The 17,791-nt window shown below is 40.8% G+C and overlaps 1 protein-coding gene across 2 annotated transcripts; it reads left to right on the top strand.

The window, feature by feature from the left end:
- The first annotated feature begins 15,178 nt into the window (after positions 1-15,178).
- Positions 15,179-17,270, top strand: dnajc19 (DnaJ (Hsp40) homolog, subfamily C, member 19). Of its 2 annotated transcripts, none has more exons than XM_076088431.1 (6): positions 15,179-15,324; positions 15,709-15,760; positions 16,303-16,376; positions 16,535-16,614; positions 16,711-16,781; positions 17,073-17,270. In XM_076088431.1, the coding sequence occupies exons 1-6, from the start codon at positions 15,322-15,324 to the stop codon at positions 17,141-17,143; spliced, it is 351 nt and encodes a 116-aa protein (XP_075944546.1). In that variant the 5' UTR covers positions 15,179-15,321; the 3' UTR covers positions 17,144-17,270. The 2 variants fall into 2 exon arrangements, with proteins under 2 accessions (XP_075944546.1, XP_075944547.1); XM_076088432.1 differs by lacking the exon at positions 15,179-15,324 and adding an exon at positions 15,531-15,611.
- Positions 17,271-17,791: the final 521 nt, after the last annotated feature.

A 17,791-nucleotide genomic window follows, 5' to 3' on the forward strand; every position in this document is an offset into this window, starting at 1 on the left:
GCGAAAAGCCAGTGTTTTCCTATCTTCCCCTGACATATACACACACACACCTACACACACAGACTCACACACACACCTGGGCTGAGGCGCGGGGTTGAACGGTTTGTTGGCGACAATCAAAGCAGCGATGCATGCCGCGTGACTAAGTGACTGTAACCCTCCAGACAGACTGGGACTCTGCCTGTCAGTGTGTGGCAACAACAAGATAGCTTATTACCCATTCTGTTCCAATTGAATTCAAGCGGCGCATTTGTTCCAGTGCAAATTCTGACATTTCAATATGCCATCAGAGAAATCAGCTCATTTGAATGTGGCTTGCTTGTTTACTGTTCCCTGAAGAACACAGCAGAGGGAGGACGGAAAGTGTGAAACTTTACTGATAGGGTGGCCGAGTAGTCTCAGGTAAAGCAGGATCAACTTTAACAGGGTTTCTGCACTGTTCACCCAATTAACCTTCATTTTTGTCATCTGTATAGAACCATACTTCATACAAATATAATGAATCAACTTCTGTAGTCTGGAGCCAGATAAGTGGCAGAATATTAAGGGATGGATTCAAAGATTCAGTTACTTTAAGTAGTGACGCAGTAGTGACGCTGCTTGCTACAGGTCAAATGGCACAGACTGAAAAAGGATTAAATTGCCTCCTGCATGCACAAGCCAGAGCGGCACCAGTCTCACTTGTAGTTCATAGATGTTTAACGTCTTCAGACAAACCTCGATCGCATTAAACAAGTTTACCAACTAATGTCACCTGAAATGGGATTTTTGGTCAACATGGTCATAGGCCTATCAAACCACAGGCAATCATAGCAACAGTACTTCAGTGCTCCAGATTAAGTTAACAGTTAACACACTGGTGAAACTAACGCAATGTGGTTCAAATGATTACTAATAAGAAATAACACATTTAGATGTCTTGACATCAAAGTTTATCATCGTGTGTATTTCATGGCCAAGAGCCACAGGAAAGCATAGTGGGCTGTGTTCAAATCCTAATCCATCTTTAAAGTCTGTTCAGTCAGTTTAACTCATCATTAAGTCTATTTGGGTTAAAGCTATTGGTGGCATCAAGCTGAATGGTTACCCACAGGTTAATTTGCCTCGCACCCTGATGTAGAAAGCTGGTCAAGGTGTAGCTAACTTTCATATTCTGCTGGGCAGCGTGTGAATGTATCCCTGGGCATCACTATAGTCTTCTATTATCTTAATCCATAATAATAAATCATGATTTATTGATTTTATTTTGCATTATTACTCTGAATCTGCAAAATAACTGATTAAATATAGCAATGTAGTGGTGTAAAAAGCCCAACATTTGCCTTTGAAGTAGAGTAGAAGTAAAGAGAAGCTACTTTCCATCACTGAAAGTAAGACAGCAACCATGAGGATTTTACTGAGACATGAAATCCTATTCCACAAAAGTAATTTGGATATAATATCTCAGATAATAGACCCTCTACGTGCCCACATTTCACTGTCAACGGGCCTGTTCACCTGATGACATCACGTGTAAATGGTTTGTGTTGACAAATATGGATTTCACTAAACAGTTCTGTTCTATGGTGGCACATAGTTCTGAGACAATGTCACTACAAACAATGTCGTTTTGGTTATCATGGGGAAAAAAAGACCTCCGTTTTTGATACCATTAATATTTAATGTTCAGTCGACAGAAGGACTGATTTTGTGATAAAAAATGTTGTCATTTACTTTTTGGGTACCTGCCTTTACCTAGCTAGGCAAACTGTGTCGTCATAGTTTTCACTTCTACTGTATTAAATGTTTTGTTTGCTTTAACTTACCTGTAACTCCATCCTACCAACATCCCTTCAGTTTCAATGTGACAATTTTTAAGATACTTTTCATATTTTCATATTTTTTGACAAATGGCAGTTACCACGCGGCAAAGTAAAACCTGAACTGTAATTATATTCTGTTTCATCAAGGAAGAGCTAAAAGAACTTTGTATGAAAATACCAAAAAAAAACAATCCAAGCCAATCACCACTGACATGAAGCATCATGACATATGGCATCATTTGCCAATATGAATAAAATGTATTGCCTTTGGCTGTATTTGCAGTGGTAAAATGATTCCCACCTCTAGCAGTAACTCTAAGCATGACAAACTCAAATACCGTAGTTCTCCTGTTGCACTAAACTCTATGAATTTAGGAAAAGCAAAACAAGCCATAAAAAGACAGGGATGAAGACATTTCCGTACAATGCAGGAATAGGTTTAAAGTCAAACACTATCAAGCAAGAGAGGCATCAAAAGTCTCAACACACATAGACATGTATAAGACAACAAACTTTGCTTTAAGGCTTTCAGCTGTAATGACAAGACTACCAGGAACAACCCAAGGAGAGAGGCAGTGGCTGTCTAAGAGATGCACAGAGAAAGAACTGAGTAAAGGGCGGGCTAGACAGACTGGTAGAAGGAAAGAGATTTATCGAAGAAGAAGGAAAGAAAAAAAGAAAGTAACAACACATATCTGTTGTATAAATTGTCTTAACTCACCAGTCTGCAACGCAGGAAGACACATCAGGAAAGAGCCCATCCACTGTAAACCAGGAACTCATCTGTAGGCCGGACACAGCGGACATTTAAATGAACTGTAATGACATGTAATTATGAAGAATTGAAATATTTTAACTTCGGGGAGTGCAACCAATTTATAATCAGAATCCGTTTAGGCTGTCCAGCAGATAACTGATCATCATTGCTTTGACTACATCTCAGGTGAGGTGGGTAAGTGACCTGCTTGATTAGGCATCAGATAGCATCCGTTTATCATATTTAGCTTCTCTTCTTCTTAGTCAACAAGTTATGTCTAAGTTGAATTTGCACAGACAGAAATCAACTTATTCCAAATGGTCGGACCTGTAATAATCCACGACAGCAGTCTGTCCAGGTGTCACTCAGGTAATAATCCATGCAGGTAAAGGCTGAGCGTCCTTCAGCAGTCAGGTGCTCTACTCTGAGACGTCCACGCAGAGGAACCGAGGATGAAAACAGTCGGCTGAAAACCTCTTCCTGCCCCTCGCAATCCTCCAGCACAGTGATCCCTGCAGGGTGTTTCATCTCCTCCTCTGACATCCTCATCTCTCCTCCGGGCTCCTCTACGGAGGTGTAACACCTCTTGAATGTGGGGCCCGAGACCAGACGCACCTGCAACGGGACAACAGGTAAGAGGAGATGAGCAGCCTTCGGTGGCGTTGAAGCCTTTCTTTAATCCCTCTGCTCTCCTCAGCAACGACAACTCTGTCTGTTCCTCGGAGTGTCTCTGCCAAGAGTAGCCGGGCACAGCCGTCCTGTTTTGCCGCTCTTTGCCAAACACACAAACACACACACATACAAGCACGCACATACACAGAGGAGAGTGTTGTGTTTTTCTTCTTTTTTTCTCTTTTTTTTTTTTCAGCAGCCGAGCTAACCCTGAGCCGGGGCCCGGTCTGCCTTCGAGATGCTCTCTAGCCCACAAACACAAGACGGCTTTCATTATCTTGCCCGTCGCAGCGCAAGGCCTAGCTTCTAAAAGCTACTGATTTCTTTCTTCCCTTAGCCCCCTGCACAAAGGGAGGGCATTTTGTAAATTACTTGCTCGTTTCAGACCAACAAAAGGTACTTTCATTGAACCCTCCTCCCTCCCACCCACCCCCACTGCTCTCCCTTCTATCCTCCCGCCATTTGATTTTGCTCAAATTTGATTACAAGGCTTGAAAAAGGAGAGGAAGAAAAGAGAAGAGGAAATAAGAAAGCCCCACAGATGGCGTGTTCATTCAGTGCTGTGAATGGCTTTATATGGGCTGCCTTTATACGTGTGGCAATCCAAAGACGCTTCAGCCGCTGCGCTAAAAAAAGAACTTGACAAAATTATTGGTTTGGCGGCTTTCTTACACGACTGACATGGGGAACTCTGAGAAAGAAAAGCCTGCCTTCTCTTTCTCTTTCTTCCGTTCTCCTTGTCACCTCACACTCTCTCTCTGGGTCGTACACCTTAATCAAAACAAATGAAATGAGGTGTTTGACTGGGAGAAAAAGAGTGTGTTTGCCTGCATGTTTATGTGTTGTCATATTAATAACCACCTGCCCTGCGGGCCGCAAGACGATTGTGGCCTAGCGTAGAGCCGCATCTCAAGATGACAAAGTTACATATTCAGCAGAATAGACAGGAAGGGAATTGGTCAAATGAGACACACTCTGACCACTAGATTTGATAACACACACACACACACACACACACACACACACACACACACACACAGCTCAAATCAAACAGCTCAGCTCAACTGGAAAACATTAGCCAACACAAAGCGCAGAGCGTTCTGTTCTCTCACAGGCTATAATCCTGTTTCCACAATGGACCACTCACTCTGCACTTGTTTTCCTCAGGAGGATAATTATAGGTCTGTAGTCACACACACACACACTCACTTACTCTCACTCTCACACAGCTTTAGAGCTCTCTTGCTTTCTCGCTAAAACACACGCACACACACACACACACACACACACACACTCATTTGCAGCAGAGGGGAAGCCAGTTTAGAGTGAACTATGACTTGTTATCCCATTACCAGATCATCACACACTGCAGAATGTAGGATGAAGTGCTGGTCTGATGGTCTGGCATGACCACTCCGGGTCAGAGAGACTAATAAACAGGAGTCAGTTCATTCCTGGATCCACTGACCAGCCATCCGAGTCCAGGTCGCAGGCTGTGTCATTCCATCAGTGTGATGAAACGGTAACCATCATTGAGGGCAAGCGGCCAAAACAACGTCTTTCACTGGCAGAAATTCAAACATTGTCAATCCGTAAATTGTACTGCAGCCTTTTCTTTGTTTTTGTTTTTTCCTTCTTTCTAATATAGAAAATCTGATCCACACACTGAGCAGCTACTGAACTGTTCTTTGAATCAAGAGTGAACAACTGAAAATTTAATTCTGAGGGGGCCATGAATGAATACCAACTTTCATGACAATCCATAGCAGTTGAAACATTTAGCTTAGTTCAAAAAATGTCAACCTGTTCGCAGTAGTACTAGAAATAAATCGCCACACAGTAGCATTCATCCGATGTCTGTACCAACTTTCATAGTAATCCATCCAATATTTGTTGAGATATTTCAGTCTGAACCAAAGTGGTGGATTGAAAAAGAGACCTGTGACATTGCTATGTTGCTAATACGGCTAAAAAAAAGTTTACCAGATTGTGTCACAGCAGGGTGCAATATATCAAACATCTTTAATGGCATGCTCAGAGTTGCACCGCAAGCTACAGTACAAGTGGTCTATGTTGGTCTAATGAATGCATCAAGAACAGCCTGAAGCAGAGAGGAAACTACACGTAAGTGTAGAGGGCCATCATTCTTCTTCTTGAGTTGCTTCAAGGATAATACTAGCATTTCTTGACCTATTAAAAGGGTACTGCAGCACTTTTAAAAAGTTTGGGGTCTCATAAAAGACAGATTGAAAATCAATGGTAAAAATCAAAGCAGCAGAGGCCGAGATATCTTGACCTTGAGTCCCTAATAAGGTTCAAGCTGCAAAAACACTGGATCCAACCGTTCCTTTGTGTAACTTGATAGCGACTCTCATTAGACTATCCCTAGACGGTAAATACGTCTTTGCAACGGTTTGCAAGGCTTTCTGATACAAATTTGCAGTATCTCAACCCATCCCATTCAACCCTGATGACATTGGGTTTGTTTCAACTCCGAAGCATTTTCTCCAGAGCCACAGTAGACATTATTCAACTGTTGCACAGGCTGAGAAGTGCGCCTCGTGAAGAGTGAACTCAAAGTGTAAAATCAGTGCACTGACCCTTTAATTATCAACTCCAACTATCCATCTGAAGAGAGCAAAACCAACAATGAACTTATCCCAGTTTGATAAGTAGTGTCAGCAATAGTTGATACATCTGTGCCTCAATTGTACTCCATTGTTGTCCAACAATCAAAACACATTAAAGAGCCTTGTACTTGCTTGACAAATTCCTTCATTAGAATCAACTATTTGACAGAGAAGAATGCATTATTTAATTGATTAGAATTGGTCAAGACATCTCATACTCATTGAGTTTCCCCACATAATCTGGTGCAAGAAGAGTAGTCAAGTATATACCTATTTGAAAAGTTTGACCATGAATGTGCTCATTCAGTCCAAATGTAGTGATATAGTACATTCAGCCCATTTGCTAAAGCATATCTGCCCTCAGTTTGAAACACTTATTAAAAAAACTCATATTTTTCCATTAAAAAAATTATTTTACAAACCCAAATGCACACGTGAAATTGTTTCTGCATGTTAATATTTCACATAGCCACATGTGCCTTTATAAAAGGTGCCCGGCTTGCTCTGTTAAACTGCAGGATTATACACATGCATAACTGTGTCACATACAGCTTTGGTTACCAAACTTTTTATTGGAAAATCTCATATATGTACACAATGAGGATATCTAACCGTAATGAAATCACCTGAAGTTATGGCAGTTATTGACAGTGAGATACATGAGAAACACAGAATCCCCCTGAACTCCTCTTGTGGTAAAAAAAAAAACAGTTTGGAGAATTTAAATAATCCACAGGGGAATATTGTTTTAATACAACAATAACCCTGGGCTGCATTCACCAACCTAAACCCCAACACACTTACAGACAGCTTCAGAGAGCAGAGATATAAAGCTGTAAAACGCTGACAGGACAGAACAGCAGCTCTCACAGCTTCCATATCTACCACTTTAGAGATATTAGTACTTCCAGCCATCATCACCAGCTGACCCACATTACGTTTTTCCCTCCAACCTGGCTGACGGAGGCTGACGGAGGCTGACGGAGGCTCACCACGGCGCAGTACGAATACACTTTTCCAGAGATGCTGTTTTTTTTTTTTAGATATATATAAATGAGGACAATTTGATTCAGTTATTACTGATGAGGGCAGAGATTCCCTCAGTGGTCAGAGAACATTCATAATCAGCAGTTAGGTCTCCATCCGCAAACCTGAAGTAATTATTGTCTCAAGATAAAAATAAAAAAAACGAAAAGCAGAGGTGATTTTTTTTTTTTTTTTTTTTTAAGTGGGAAAATAAACTCGAGATAGAAATGACCTTAATATTATTTCTCTCTCTGGGTATTTCCAATAAGAGTATTCCATCGGAGGGTTTGATAAAAGGATTATGCGGCAAGCTTTATGCGGCTGGAGTCAAATCTGGATATGGAAGGAGAGCTGTTTGATTGAATAATTCTTGTTTCCTTTCTGCCAAGCTAGCAGTCCTCTTTGGGAAAAGTAAAAAATCAGCATTATTCCAGATTTATACATGTGCCGTCTGTAGAAGTCAGTCTGGCTCTATATCTACTGCACGTCTGACTACCAGCACGCCTGTCTGTGTGCATGTGTGACTGTCTGTCTGGGAAGATGTAAAAACACACTCTGGTGCCTCGCAAAATAAGCACGACCAGTCTGTATTTGTGGTTGCCCACTACATTTTAACCAAGCTTCATTACATAATGTCGCACTAGAAGGCCACTAATGTTAAAATTGGCACGTATTAGAAAGCAACTGTGGTCTTCCTTCTCACCAGCATCTAACCAGGTTGGTGCAAGAGAACATGCACCCAAAACTTACTTTTAACATACAGTCTTCTATCTTGCGCACAAGACGTGGGGGCCTTTAGCGTAATGATGCGCCCAAAGCAAGTTTTTAAACTGGAACCAGAAAGAAACCTGCAAAATGGCTGATATGAACTGCAGAGCAGTGCTTCAGAAACAAACTGGAGTCTCACTCTAAGAATCACAATGTTTGTTTGAGATGTTTACTTTGTCCAGCTGTCATTCTGCAGTCAGTCCAAAATGTGTAAGCAACTTATATGCGGGGGGGTTCATTTTCCAAAGTGTCTTTTAATGTTAATTCACCTTATTAATCCACTTCCAAACCTCTCTCACGACTATGTTATCATCACAGCGGTGGAATGAACTCCCCACTGACGTCAGGACAGCAGAGTCGCTGCCCATCTATCTGCGCAGGCTGAAAACTCACCTCTTCAAGAAGTACTATGAGCCTTCCACTCAGCACTTATTGTATTCATATTAGTTTGTTGCACTTATTGTATTCATATTAGTTTGTTTCTGCACTGTACTTTTGCTCTGGTTTATGCTCTTAGATGCTTGTTTAAAAAAAAGGAGATGCACTTGTGATTTCTGGTGACTAGTAGTTCTCTTGAATACCTATGTTGAAAACACTTATTGTAAGTTGCTTTGGATGAAAGCGTCTGCTAAATGACTGTAATGTAATGTAAATGTAATCATAACCTTGAAGATGACACATGAGGTGTTGAAAATTTGAAAAAAAAAAAAACACGCTTTCACTTAAAAGGTGCTCAATGCAGAATTCAGAGGATATCTGAACGGTAAAAAAATGCTAATACTTGCATATAACATTGGAATATTTACAGTTTTAAAATATATTTTGTGTATGTATATATATATCCTAATACCACAAATACTAATCTAAACATTTAATTGCAATATAAAGGCAAAACGATCCTATAAATACATATTTTTGGTTGGTCATTGTTGGGATGGGTCGGTTGGTGTCTGGCAAAGAAAACTGAGCAAAAATCAAATTCCATTAAAGGATGAATTTTGATTTGAACATTAAAGTAACAAAGCAATGTTCATCTGCTGTTATCAGGCATCATCAGCAGGCAGAGCCCGCTGCAGTTTAGGTGTTTGACCTCAGAGTTTAGTTATCATAACAGGGTGGTGACCTCACGACCTGCAGTCATTACTGCTGCCTCCTCCAATCAGCCCTCCACAGCTCTGATAAAGCCCTCTGGGGAAAAAACAGGCTGCTGGATAGAGGTGACATGAGATGTGTGTGTGTGTGTGTGTGTGTGTGTTAGTGTTTAGGATTAACACCTTGGTTTAGGGTTTAGATTAGAATTAAGATGAAGTACAGGTGAGGAATGGGGTTAAAAATGAGCATAGTGTGGTGTTGGGTTAAACGGTTAATACAGCACCTGACAGACGGTAGGTGGAATGTTATGTGATTGACAATTTGGGGTTAAAGCAATATACATTTTTATATTTTAATGGATTTAACATCAAATCAAAATATATTCTTTCCTACTCTAAAAGGCTCAAAATGTCACTGAAATCAATTTGAATTAATCTCAAGTCACAACATGAATCTGTGAGGGATTTAAATAAGCTACTTTTGGGGCATTTTTTTGCCTTTAATTGAAAATGTCTGGCTGAGAGTTGACAGAAAAAGAGGGGAGGTTGCAGGGGGCATGATCCTTGTTTGAATTTGAATCTGGGACTTTGACTACATTGTATGAACTGAGTTTATAAGAGAGACGGTCTGCCCAAATTCTGGGATCGGATGCAGTGACTTAATCTTAAGCAAACTAAAGAACTTAAAAGCATAGCATCATACTACATTATGGACTTTTGTATCAGGTTTTGCAGGTTATTATAATTTGCAAGTTCGATCTCGAACACACAAAACTGAATGCTGAAAAATCATGTGAAGTTTTCCATTTCTGAGTTATTTTTGTTATTTTAAAAAAACTAAAATGTCCCATTTTTGAGGGCTGCTCAAAAATGAAAAGGAGAACGGCATTACATCGCTGTCAGCGTCTTCAGTGTACATTTTTATTTCCTCATAAATGCCCAATGGGTCACATTGTCACACAGCTCATAACACATCGTAACTCAAGTGGCTCCCCTGGAAGGGAGAACAGCGTTCAGGGTGTAACACATCATCAGGTCTATCCGAGACCTGACCACCTCTTCTCTGTCAGCACACAGATCACGATTTTACATACAAAACATGTGACGATCTTATGAAATTGGATGCACTGTAACAGTTTATAAAATAGCTTAAATTAGCTCCGGCTCAACCAACAGTATATACTACTTACATTAATGCATCTGTAATAATAAAATGTAATAATCTAATCATAAAATATAAAATAGGGGCCATTTCTTGCTAAAAATACCTTCATTTTGTCAATGCGGCACCTCTACTTGTAATGGAGTATTTCACAGTGTGGTATTGCTACTTTTATTTAAAGTAAAGGATCTGAATACTTCCACCCCTGGCTCAAGTTTCTACTTAAAATGCACACTAAACTTGTTGCAATCCCAGTCTGAACTTGGATCCAGTCTGATGTGTTATTCTACAATGAGTTTCAATAAAACCTAGAGTCTGGCAAATATTTATGTGCAGTTGCACTCCACTGAATTTGGGTCAATGTGTTGGATTCGCCAATGGTAAGAGTATTTCTCACTAAAACTAAGTCCCAGGGCAAAATACAAAAATGTGTTTGAGACCCTGACAGGAAAAACAAAAGATGAAACCAGCAACCATTTGTGTGACTGACAGGTGGATAAAGGAGTTAACTAATCTAAATACAAATAAAATGTATATTTTTGTCCTTGGGGGGGTGAAACAAGATATTTCATTCATGCCATGATATACAGTATACTGCGTTTCTCTCTTTTACCCCACAAAATTGACATAACTCTATGAATGCTTTTCTGCATTGCAGTTTAATCAGGACTCTTATCATTGATCCAGAATTTGAGACAGTTGGAGGAAATTAGCAGACTGAACAAGAGCCAGTGAGGTAATGTAGGTTGTTTGAAGGGCCTGTTGCATTCATTGTCAGTACAAAGTCTTCAGGTTACCACCCTGTAAACGTCATTGTGTTTGTTGGCTAAAAAACTGCATCCATGTATGGTGTTGTAGGTTGCACAGAAACACTTGTAAGAGGTATTGTACCCTGCTCTTCTTTTGTTGCATTATGTTAAATGTTTCATGGTGTTAACAGCAGGTGAGTTCTCTAATGACGATGTGTTGTTCTTGCCTGCATGGTGAAATACAAAATCTATTCTAAGTTAAATACCTTGCACATAATTTAGGGGGAAAGGATTTGACAGCAATTTGGAGGATGCTTCAGGCTCTGCTGAAATAAATTCAGGAGTCTCACAAATGAGTTCAAATAGAGGCTGTCCTTTCTCGTCGCCTGTAATATGTACAGAAGTAGAGCACAAGGCGATCTTAGTCCTTTCTCACCATCTATACATCAAAACACTGCTTTTCATCTTTTACCTTCAGTCTTCCATCTTGCTACATATACAGGAATTCTGACCAAACAATGTGGGGTATTGGGAACCCACCAGTAATGTGTGGTAAGTTGTTATACAGATGCCTCTAATAACTGTTAATATAACAGTAGTATTGGCACTTTCCTTTTCCTTCAAAACAGATCAAAACAGTACTTGATGAAACTCCCCCTTTAATAAATCAATATCAACTGTTTCGAACTTGAAAGTACTTAGTTTGAATAAAAAGAGACCTATCTGCTAAACTTATGCAACCAGATCAATCCAGATCATTTTAAGTAAGACAAGATTTCGTTAACTAATCATAATATTAAAAAGAAAAACTGCACAAACATGTAAACATGTTAAATGTGGTTAATAAAGTATGAGCACGTGTCAAAAAGCCAAGTATATGTATGAAGGTATCGTGTCAAAAAGCCAAGAGGAGCATCACGTCTATTAGCAGAGACGATGAAGTCACTCCAGAGAATGATTGGTCAGGAAAATAACCAACTGACAAGAGGTCACAGCATCATCCATCAAAACCCAACGGAGCAAACTAGCACCCAGTTCCAACTAAACCTGCGGGAGAGTTTAAGGGTTTCATTACCTCCTTCAGTGTTTTCCCTAATCGGGTAATTAAAGAGAAAGGGTTACATAACGGAGGAAGACAGCTTCACCAAACTGCACACGAAGACCATCTCGGAAACTTCTAATCGACTGATGACAAAACTTTTATCATCAGGTAAATCTTTCCATAAGGATTGAAGACAACAGTGCAAAGCTCACTGCTGTACCAAAGCATGCAGATCACCTCGGTCCACATGCATTTCAGCCTCCTCAGTGCACAACGCAAATGCAACTCACAAAACACAATCAAATGCAGCCCTGCACGATGAAAACTTCATTATCATCCCTCTTCATCTCCTCCAGGCAGCCTCATAGTCTACGTAATAAACCCCTCTCTGTCCCTAAAGTCTCTTATTGTCGTTCCTAATCACTCCTCAGAATCATAAACAATCTCACAACTTTTTTTTTTTTTATTCCTATTCAGCCCTCTCTGTTTATGCAGTTCCCAGAAGGCATTGCCTTATAGACGCTCCCTCTCCGGTGGCAAAGATGTCAGGAAAACAAATAACGGCGGGGAAGCAAAACAAAACAAAGTCTCCTGAAATACCTTGTGGATGCCCAGAGGAAGGCGCTGGACAGACAGATGAGCAGATATGTTTCCTCTGTCCTCCTCTCTCAGGCTGCCTCCTCTCTCGGCGTGCTGTGGAGAGTGACTGCTCACAGCCCGCCTGGCATATCTAATTAGAGCCAGGCTGTTGCCACTATCGGGCAGAGGATCTACCTCTCCAATCTCTCCTGACTCAATCTTCCCCATCTCTGATTTTCTTTTATATTTATGCTGGAATATTTAATTGTAGACAAAAGGTTACTCTGGGCTCTATTCATCGCACACAGGCAGAATAATCTCCTTTAAAAGGCTTGACATTTCAGGCTTTTCAAAAGGGGCTGAAAAAATTATATCCCCGCTTTTGTTAATCAATGAAGTAGAACTCCCCCGAACAAAAGAATTAAATTGCTTGGTTGGGTTAATAAAACACACAGAAATAGCTGCTTCCTGTGGGCTTTTGTGCTTGCCACTGGCTCCCCCCATATGCAACCAGCACTGTAATTCCATATGATTTGGGGGGCAAAACTCTCATTTCTCCACACAGTTGGCTTTTTAAATCCTATTGAATGAGCAGTCTGTGCGGCTGGCTGATTGGGACCTCTTGCCTGAGCCTGGCTAGCAGAACAGGCTCTCTCCATTCAAATATGACTTCCACTGAGGAGAGACAGCGGGTCCACTACAATTTACAATTTCTATACTGCCCTTGCCTCAGAAAAACATTGTAATTATGCAAATGATAGGGGCAATAATTAGGCCCTTCACTGTCCCATTGTGTTAGCTGCTGCCGTGGTTCGGTCCAACGGTAGGAGAGACGCAGCAGGGCACGTTCGGGTTTAAATTGCTCCTTACTGACAGCCTGCAGATGTTCACAGCATCTTCTGTCCTGTGACTAGCCATCACCCCAGATATGACACAGTGGCAGCAAACTCTGGTTTAGCTGTGGGAGAGCTGCCTGGGAGCTGGATGCCACTGCAGCAGACAGCTGTTGTTTATCCAGAGGCCTGCTGGCATGTGATGCACTATTGTAAACGGTAAAACAGCCAGCCGTGCCATTTGAGAAGCTTGAACCTGATGCTTTTGCTTGATGAATGACTTGAAAAGTTAATTGATCCCAAACCTTTGCATCTTTGTTGATTACGATACACCTACAGTACAAGCAGGCCGTTTGGCTATTGAGCTGCTCATATAGGCATAACACACAGGTAGAGTTCACAGGTAAAACAGTGTAGCATGACTTCCAGAAGCTCTCTTGATAATTAACATTATGTTATGGTTGAAACGCTTTCAGAGTTTGATCTCCCACACTTTGTATGCTTCGTCACTAGTATGAACTCAGTTTCAGCGTCATCCTGTGTAGGCCTGAGTTACCATTCAAGTTGTAACTGTAAAGTGACCACTCCTCTAAATATAACCTTCAAATGTGCAAAAACATCTAACAAACTCAAGGAGAACAGAGTACAAAAGATGCTTTGCTTTTTGGATTAAGACTGGGTTTGATTTAGTTGAAGTTAATGATTTTAGAAATCACGTTTCGAAAGAATGTCAACAGCAACAGTTTACAGTTAATACTTTTAAGACATAAAATTGTTTTAATCTAGACAGATCTACAAATGATTTTAATCCACATGGCTAATTAAGACTTTTTTTTTTAACTCTTGAGATGTAGCTCAAACCCAGATAACTGAACCATATGAATTAACTCTAAATAGTCGGACAACTCACTTGTGTCATATATCAAATTGACAGTACTAACCTAATGTGTGGAGTGGAACTTGTCACAGAACACTTTGCACAGTTTAAACTGAGTGACGGCAACAAAACGTTTGACATTATTGTCATCTTTCCAGCGAGGAAACCACTGCATAGAAAGGCTTCGCTCACCCACACAGGTAACGTTGTTTGAACGTTGATGTCTATCAAGCAGTCCATACATGCTGAGACCTACTTCTGCCAATGGCCATATGGAAGTACAATTCATTGAGCGAGTCTGCTAAAATCATTGCGCCCACTTCCTCCAAAACAGTTCAGTGGAGGTGGGTCACTGGTTAAAGGGGTAGTGTACTCATTTTGTAATCATGTAGGCCTACGTACTATTATTATGCACAACATCTGAAGCTCTTCTCAACCGCCTACTGCTTACTTTCCAATACACACACACACACACACACACACACACACACACACACACACACACACACACACATGTAGCAACAAAGTTACAACTCATAATGTATCCAGGTTTGTTTTGTAACAGACACTTTAAAGTACTACTTCCACACACACCAAAATATCTTCAATCAGCAAAAGTGAGGAAATCAAGACCCATCGGTAGTTTTAACGTTTTATTGAAAAAGAGACAACCCTGTCAACAAAAGTAGATGCAACATACATTAGCTCATGTTTAATTGTGTTGACTTAAAGCAAGGCTTACACTTTCAAATGAAGAGTAATTCATATTAGAGAAATTGCACCATTACTCAGCTCAATTTTAGAAAATATCAGCGATGTTGCCGTGTAATAGACATGGATAGGTTCTTTGAACATGCTACACATTTATTTGCATTTATATATCCTTTAATAAGTCACTTGTGGCCACTCTGTTTAACAAACAAAACATGAGTTGCATTGCTAATTTACTTGTTGAGTTTCCCATTCATCCCACTCAGTGCTCTTAGCTGTAGTGCAGCTTAAATGTTTACATAACTAACTAACTTGGAGCTTTAGCAGAGCCGTATGCTAATGCTAACTAGCCACCACAAAGCATTATAGCAAATGCAGGTTAGCATTTAAACTGCATTCAGCTAAATGGCACACAAACATGTTGCTGGATGTTATGTGAATGTTTGCATGTTGGTTCAGTTTTACCGGGAGAGGAGGGGAGGAGAACCAGCGGACGTCAACGCTTTACGACAGTTCTCCGCCATTTCCGGTACAAACACATGCACGCTCGGAGCGAGGAAAACATGAGAGGTCAAAAGTTATGGTCCTAATCTGCAACAGACACGGAACGTAACACCCAGACATGGTAGGTCGGACGTGTTATTCACTAACGTGGAGCGAACATCCGAAAAACGGTAGCGTGAGCAGGGGTCTGCTGAAAACGTTAGATAACGTTCACTCTAAACGGCTAAGCTAACGTTAGCTTTACTCGAATGTGCGTGACCCAGCACGACGTGACCAAACCTAGATAACGTTTACCAGCCAACGTTAGTGCGGTACCTAAAGAGATCAGTAGTAGTGGTTCAAAACACACGTAGCTAACGTCACTTGCTTAGGCTTCACAGTAGGAGACACCTTGGCCATGTGGCACCGGTAGGACAGCTGGTTAGGTGGTGCAGGTGAGGTTCTGTGCGTCTTCATAATGTTTTTTTATCCTGATCTCTCTCTCTCTGTCTCTGTCTAACATCAGGCCAGTTCCATGGTGGCAGTGGGACTGGCTCTGGCAGCAGCTGGATTTGCAGGTGAGCGTCTCCTATAAGAGCTAACTGTTGAAAAGGTGAACTGAGCATTTAGTTCTTCTGTGGTGCGACCGATCACCTTGACACGAACAAGAACAATACAAACATGAAATGCATAAAGTAAAATAAGTACCAGAAATTCAATGTTGCACAACCACCAGCGATTGATCAGATAGATGAGCTCTGGTTTCATTTATAATACCAGCAGCAATCCAAGTTAATGTTAATTAAGGCAATAATTCAGTATCCTCTATTAATATAATGCAGATTGTTATAGTAGGGTCACATTGGTTATCATTTGCTCTTGTTTTAAGAGTTTTCCTGATGTAATGCATAAGTGTGTAATATGGTTCATTCATCACTTTATATGTGATTGTCCATATAGTGATGAAGATGTGGGGAAAACAAAATTGCTTTTAAACATCTGCCAGCCAAAATAACACTGGGGTTATCGGTGCTTGCGTAAATATAAATGGTAGAGACAATTCCACAATTATCATATGGTGTAAATATGCTGCGTGCTTCCCCTCTGCTCCGTCTGTCAGGTCGCTATGCCGTGCAGGCCATGAGGCTGATGGAGCCTCAGATGAAACAGGCCCTTCAGAGTTTCCCCAAGACGGTAAGAAGGGAAAACATGCACACAATAAGTTTCTCTCCAAATGGAAGTATACATTATAGATACGCTTAATCTTTGAGTTTACTTTTCACAAGTATGTTGCAAGTAAGCGTCGGGTTAGCAGGCCCATCATGCTGAGCTGTGAACTGTACATGTTGCAGGCTTTTGGAGGAGGCTACTATAGAGGTGGGTTTGATCCAAAGATGTCCAAGAGAGAAGCTTCCCTGGTTTTAGGTATCAGGTAAGTGCACGCTTACATGTTAGAATCAGCTAACCCGCACTATTCACTGATTATTACGACAATAATTCACTGTTGTGCCACCGTTCTGTCCTGCAGTCCCACAGCCAACAGGGTTAAGATCAGAGAGGCACATCGAAAACTGATGATTCTGAATCACCCAGATAGAGGTAAGTGAGGCATTACAAGTCCACCATCGGTTCCTGTTGACCATGTACGTTACAATGAAGTGCTCCACAGACTGATGGAGTAAATAAACATTCGTTCACTGCATTCACTGTTTATGGATGACATGTCACTCAAATTACTTCAGGGTGTAGTTTATTTTAGAAAAGAGAGGTGAATGTAATGGCTACACTTATTAACAGGTTTTATGCAGCATGATTGCCAAAAAGATTCAGTTTCGGCTTTTCTGAAACGTAACCATGGACACTGTGTGTGTGTGTGTGTGTGTGCCACAGGTGGATCTCCCTACCTGGCAGCGAAGATAAATGAAGCGAAGGATTTCTTCGATGCCCAGACAAAGAAGTGAAGATGCCAGCAATGACAGAAGTTCCACACTGCTCTCATCCATGCTGTTTGCACTGACCCGGCTTCAGCGATTACCAGAGTTTTCTAACCGATTGTTCTCAAATAAAATCACGCTGTACAAATTGTAACTGGAACTGTCCTTCGTTATTATGTTGTATTTCAGATTTACTTTGTGTGCTTTTCAGGGAAAGTTTCCATTGTGGTTTTCCACAAGATGGGAACTTCAAACAATAGATTACAATTTGTTAAAGTCAGTGCCATGGTAAAGGGTTGGGGGAGGTTACACGCACCACATATACAGCTCTCTCGCAGTGAAGCAGCAGTAGTTGGATGTTCCATCTCTAATAGCGATAACTCCACACAGCTGTGACGCTGTGTAAAAGAGCAAACGGTGAGACTGAGGTTGATGTGTGCTGGATTTCATGCATTGTTTCCCTGATTCCCTCGTGCTTAGGCTGGCCCTACCACCACCAATAAAACTATATAGAATGATACAAATTGGTACAGACTGGTTATTACAGCCAACCATGAACAGAACCAAAATTGGGGTTTGATGTTATGAATATTTATCAATAAATGATCATTTGAGATCCATGAACAACTGCACCAACTTGCATTGTACTGATACAACTTAAGTCATATTTTCATA

Source organism: Anarhichas minor, unplaced genomic scaffold (genome assembly GCF_050575085.1).
Source record: "Anarhichas minor isolate MPS153535 unplaced genomic scaffold, ASM5057508v1 ptg000010l, whole genome shotgun sequence".
In the NCBI taxonomy this organism is placed as follows: Eukaryota; Metazoa; Chordata; class Actinopteri; order Perciformes; family Anarhichadidae; genus Anarhichas; species Anarhichas minor.